This window comes from Pseudorasbora parva, chromosome 10 (assembly GCF_024679245.1).
Source record: "Pseudorasbora parva isolate DD20220531a chromosome 10, ASM2467924v1, whole genome shotgun sequence".
Classification (NCBI taxonomy): domain Eukaryota; kingdom Metazoa; phylum Chordata; class Actinopteri; order Cypriniformes; family Gobionidae; genus Pseudorasbora; species Pseudorasbora parva.
In genome coordinates this window covers 21,823,294-21,829,293 of record NC_090181.1, presented here as the reverse complement: position 1 = coordinate 21,829,293, position 6,000 = coordinate 21,823,294, and the positions used below count along the sequence as shown (strand labels likewise).

The window sequence follows — 6,000 nt, the reverse complement described above, 5'->3', positions numbered from 1 at the left end:
ATTGCTTTCCTACAACAAAACCTTTTCTTTCGTATTTGTCTATGCTGCTTCGGACATGACTATATTATCCGACGAACAAAGTTGGGCTCGCACGTCTGAATTTAAGGAAGTGTGGGTGTTGGTGGAAGTGACGTATATGCCGTAAAGCAGTCGAATTTTGTAGTTCTTTTTTTTCTCGGGTTACTACCCAAAACCCGAAGTTTAAAAGTACGATTAAAAACGATACAGACCCCATCAAGCTATGGCAGACGTGTCATTCAACCTATTGTAAGTCGATGTATCATCACAAGAGTCTTGAAAATATATTATGAAGGTTGAAAAGTTACCTAGTGCTGCTTTAAGTAGCTTTTATATACGTGCCTCAGAAAGAAAAGAAGAAAAAATATTTTAGTATGTCAGTGCACGTTTTCAGTTAAAACTCAAATCATGCATTTAGTCTGGGACTAGTTTAAACCTTGTCTGTGAAACCGGAGGCCATGTTTAAGCCTTAATTGCAAATGCAGATTCTCCCCAAACCACCCATTAAGAGAGCCTAATTCATTCCAGAAATAGAAATAAACAATAACAACTCTTAACACTGTTATTTTTAGACTCACAATTTATGGATGAATGTGAAGATAAGAACAGAGGTGACAACAGCCAGTCCACTCAGGGGGGAAAAACCTTTTAAAATAAAGATGGGAATTAATCAGATCTGAACTCCTCCCTTAGCCGGTTCTGATTGGGTGATCCACATCCTGACAGCCAGATCAGTCAGTCTGCTTGGTTATACTGACTCTAATGAAGTGAGTTCATCTCGAGCGGACTGCGTTGCCACTATGCACTGTACTTTGGAAAGTCGATAAACGAGTGCGATATTGTACATTTAGTCAGACCATTTATTCTCAGCGCATTCGGCAGTTCACAACTTCCAGCTCAACTCAACATGTAAAGCGCGCTGGTATCCAGACGTACCCGACAGACTGGTGCTGTTTAACTGTTATCAACATGATTCCGCCAGCCAACATGATTCAGGAGGACACGATGGGCAAGGAGAATGAACGGGAGCACCGTGAGCCTCAGTCCCCCACATCCATCAGCCAGCAGGAGTCAAAGGTTTGAAACACACATCTCATAAAAACACCGGTCACAGCAAATCGACAGAGATTGATGTGTAGTGCGCAGTTCACGCGTCCCTTCACACTTCACTGTAGAGACCGCAGAGTGTTGTGGCATGTTTTTCCGTTTTGGGCGCTACGCGTGTCAAACTTACTTTGTATATTTAATAATATTCATTCACTCGGCTGCTGCAAATTAAAGTAGTTGTCTACCACTTATCCTCGTGTCAATTGTGTAATAAGTGTTAAATACAAAGAGTGACGTTACCACTCTTGTAACGCTACTGGAGCGCGTGTTGATGGTAACCGATTGGGCGTTTTAAATGTTGTACATTCATTTATGGTAGGCTACTTGAATTGTTGTTATTATGCCAATCCTGCCTATTACCTCGCTCCCCTCGTTTTATTTTAAACATTGTAATTCAAAATGTTCAACAACTGGGTTTTGTTAATAAAAAAAAAATCAAGAGCAAAGCAATTAACAAATGTTCAGATGATGTTACTAGTTTTTTAAATTTAACAACCATTAACATAATCGCATATTTTAAGACACATGTTAAATTTTACTTTCTTACCTTATCTTTTTCTCAAATGTAAAGCCTTTAAATGTAACGCAGCACCCTTGTAACTGTAATTATTGATTCTGTTAGGCTACTCACCATTACAACCTCCTCAGTCTCTCATACTGTCCAATTATTGGTCATGTGTTTACCTATGCTATGAAAGAAGGATCAAATATTTGATTCAAATGATGATATTTTAAAATATATATATATATATTATTAAGCATCTGTTGCTTTGTGCTCCAAAATAATATAATTCTTAAACAACTCCATACACTGGCATCATCCAGTGCATATATGGTATTGTTTGTATGCAGAAGGGTTCAAAGTTAAAGTTAGCTTTTCAAGGGGAATTTGTGATACTGCTGTATTTTTGAATTATCTTAATGTCTGTCTGTTGTGTATGATTTAAGATGAGGTTGTAGTGTCACATTGGCCCTGATTTTGAGCTCATCTGTTTTTCTGGGTCATCTGTGGCCCTGAGTTCTTCAGGCTGGAAATGTTGGATAGGTCACTGTGCTTTTAAAACTCAATGCCAGTTGGGAATTTTACATATTTATTGTCTTTGAATCAGTAGAGATATGTGCTGAAAGACAGTTTTGTGATTTATTTATTTATGTAGTTATCCAGAAGCTGATTTATTATTTAGATATACTTTGTCATTTCCTTCCTCTCCATAAATTCTCTTTGAGTGTGTACGTTAATCTCAGAATACCTATACTCAGATTACTCACTTTATTCTTATTTAATGATGATTCATCATTTAGTGTTTAGTAACACTAATCTGGCTTTTTGGAAAGTTATATTCGCAGGTTTAACTGCTGCTAAAAAATATTCTTAGTTCATTTATTTATTTTTCAAGGCTTTTGGCAATTGTGTATGTAATCTCATTGTCTTTGTTTATTTTTTGTATTATGTCCATAAATATACACATGCATAGGCCTACTATTTGAACTGAATAAAAAGTTAATCACAATTTTTAACTGTATTTGTATGTAAATAGTGCTGTAACTTTGAGCATGGGCTCACTACAATTTTATTTGCCGAAGTCCTGTTGAAGTGTTTTAATTAAAGGAAAATTATTTTTGAAATAGAAATAATCTGAAACTACATTATATTTGATTTATGACCAAAGGCTAGTTCTGGACATTCATAGCAAAATACACGCAAGAATATGCCAAATCAAGAATGTACTAGTCTGCTAAAAAGGAATAAGACTCATTAGTGGTAAATTGGAGATTTAAATGTAAAATGAAAACATATATATTCTTAATCTTCAGTGCTGGTTGCATTTCACAGATTTCCAAGAAGCAAAAGGCTCTTTAAGAAGTGAGACCATGCTGCAGGGTTTTACATCCCCTGTTTAAACCTGGTTATACAGTAATAATGACTTCTAGAGAGGAATTTGGGCATAATAATCAGAGAATTTCATCAGTATCAGGGCTTTTATTTGCTAATCTATCAAGCATCTCATCTTAATTACTGAACCAAAATCTGGTTATTTCTGTCGCCATTAACATATTCATGAGCACATGGCACCTTGAACTGATCCAGGAAAACCTTTTATGACTAAAACCCAAAGTGAATTATAATCACTATGTGGTTCTGTTCTCTACGTTGTGTCTGATTGCTTTGTGTTCATTTGTGTTTGATGAGGTACAAATTTATTACAAGAAACCAGGCCTAATAAAATATGTCCCTCCTCCGCTAAATACCATAATCTTGTTCCAAAAAAATACCTGACTCCCACCTTAATCAGCTTCGTCTATTATATGCGTTGTCCTTCAGGGTAGAGCAGAACAACCATTTGGTGCTGACAGCAGCAGAATTGATTCCTAATAGATGTAGAAGTTTTTCTTGAAGTACTGGCCATTATTTTCGGACACTTCCATTGCATTTTTAATTAAAAACTTCATATCCTAGGTGAAATGTCCTTAAAGGATAGTTGCTCTTTAATAATGACCATATTTCTGGCCACATTTCCCTTATTAACCATTTAGTCAGTGTAAAAGGCTGGGGGACATCTTTGACAGTGATATTACTTCATAATATGCAAAAAAACCTATAGCTTCAAAAGCTTCAAAAGCTTGAATTAAAGGACCCCCCCCCCCATCATTTATTTTTATTTTTATGCCAGGCAAAGTGTAACTTGAACTAAGGTAATGTTTTTTTTGATAGGCTGTTGTTTACAGTTAGTTCTGCCACAAAGCACGTGCCTTGTAAATGCACTTTCATAACGGATTTAATGTAATTTACAGGGATTTCAGGCAAAAAAGATGCTTGTAAGGGACATTGTCTGGGTGGAAACTGAACTATGAGCATATGAGGACTGATAGACAGAAGTGGTGAGGGAGGGACTAATCGATCAATCACTCTCTGTTGGGCATTAGAGATCAATAGGTCATCATCATCATCATACGCAGGCATGCAGCTGGTTCTCTATTCTGATTGGTGTAAACATAATGTGAGAGGATTATGTCCAAATGGTCTCTCTCTCTGTCTCTCTCTCTCTCTCTCTCTCTCTCTCTCTCTCTCTCTCTCTCTCTCTCTCTCTCTCTCTCTCTCTCTCTCTCTCTCTCTCTCACCCACACTCACACTGTACATAGACAAACATACACACTTGTGGCAGATAGAACAATCACTTGATTGATCACTAGTTCTGATGATCTTGCAATGTACATCTGTTTTAATGCGGAATTGCAAAATCGACTTCAAAGAATCAGTAAAAAAACAAAAATTACAAACCAATAATGTAATAATTTGCATTGTCTTTTTTTTCTTGGAGAGGCTATGAATTATGTATATTATAGTTTTTAGTTATCACTGCAAATACAACAAAATGTTTTTGTGTGTGTAAAAAAATAATAAAACAGCCAATATCTGCAGCCAATATCTGGTATATATATATATATATATATATATATATATATATATATATATATATATATATATATATATATATATATATATATATATATATATATATATATATATATATGCATTGATGGAAGAGTAGAGAAACATCTCACAGCAAGAACTATCAAATCTGCTGCAGGATAAGGATGAGATACTTAAAGCAGCTGATGCACACCAGATATTGGCTGCTACTTTTGATATTGACCCCTGCTCTGTTCAGGGACTCATTATTCCATTTATGTTCTTCAAATGTCTGTGAAATTGGTTCAGTTCATGTCTCAGTTGTTTAATCTTCAGTCACCATGAAATAAAATGTTTAAAAAATTGTTTTAACAAAAAGTTGTAGTGCTGCTTATAAATGATTTATCTGTGCACCTCATTAAAATACATTCTGTCTGTTCTCTCCATACTTTTTCAAGTAACTAATGAAGTAACACATTATTTTAAATACAAAATATCTGAGTTCATTTTTCAAATAATTAACGCAAGTTACTTTGTTTTCCCATTTATTGACAGACACCTTTCTTGTCCCCATGTTGAGAGGAATCATGAGTAAGTGCAGAGGCGTTGTGTGTGCTGTGTAAACATGATCTCATCTTACTTGCACAAAAACAGATTCAGTTTTTCTGAAAAATTCAAAATTAATAAGAACAGTAAAATGCAAACTCAGAATATTTTACAATCCTGTAATAATTAAATGTTATATTTCACTAATATACTTTGGGCCGGTTTCACAGACAGAGGTTGAATTAAGCCAGGATTAGGCCTTAGTTCATTTAGGATATGTAAAGGTTTACTTGAGTTATTTAGCATTAAAGGGTTAGTTCACCCAAAGATGAAAATTATTTAATTAATTACTCACCCTCATGTCGTTGGACACCCATAAAACCTTCGTTCATCTTCGGAACACAAATGAAGATATTTTTGTTGAAAGCTGATGGTTGAGATAGGCTTCAGAAAGGCCTCCATTGGCATTCAGTACATTCCCACTGAACCACTCACAAGACCCATAAAAGGCACTAAAGACTTCCTTACAAAGTCCATCTCACTACAGTGGCTGTACAATAATTTTACCAAGCGACGAGAATAGTTTTTGTGCGCAAAAAAAATCTAAATAATGATTTTATCTGCCAAGATATTGTCTTCCGTGTAGGCCTCGGACGTGAACTCACCTGGAACTCAGACGATAGCGGCGCTCCTCCTCTTCCGGGTCATGTATTCGAACAGTGGAGCTGCTTCATATTCTTGCACATGCGTCGAGTTCACGTCAATAACTTAGTGGATAAAGTCGTTATTTTGCTATTTTCGTCGGAATGTAAAATTACTGTACAGTCACTGTAGTGCCTGTAGTCTTTAGTGCCTTTTATGGGTCTTGTGAGTGGTTCAGTGGGAATGTACTGAATGCCAATGGAGGCCTTTCTGAA

General features: G+C 35.8%; 1 protein-coding gene across 2 annotated transcripts in view; it reads left to right on the top strand.

The window, feature by feature from the left end:
- Positions 1 to 684: 684 nt before the first annotated feature.
- Positions 685 to 6,000, top strand: part of stac (SH3 and cysteine rich domain) — a 41,571-nt gene continuing 36,255 nt past the window's right edge. The window contains exon 1 of one of the 2 annotated variants that reach the window (XM_067455502.1): positions 685 to 1,095. In XM_067455502.1, coding sequence (XP_067311603.1) covers positions 988 to 1,095 — 108 coding nt within the window. In that variant the 5' untranslated portion in view covers positions 685 to 987. The remainder of the gene's footprint in view (positions 1,096 to 6,000) is intronic. The other variant, XM_067455501.1, reaches the window with a different exon arrangement.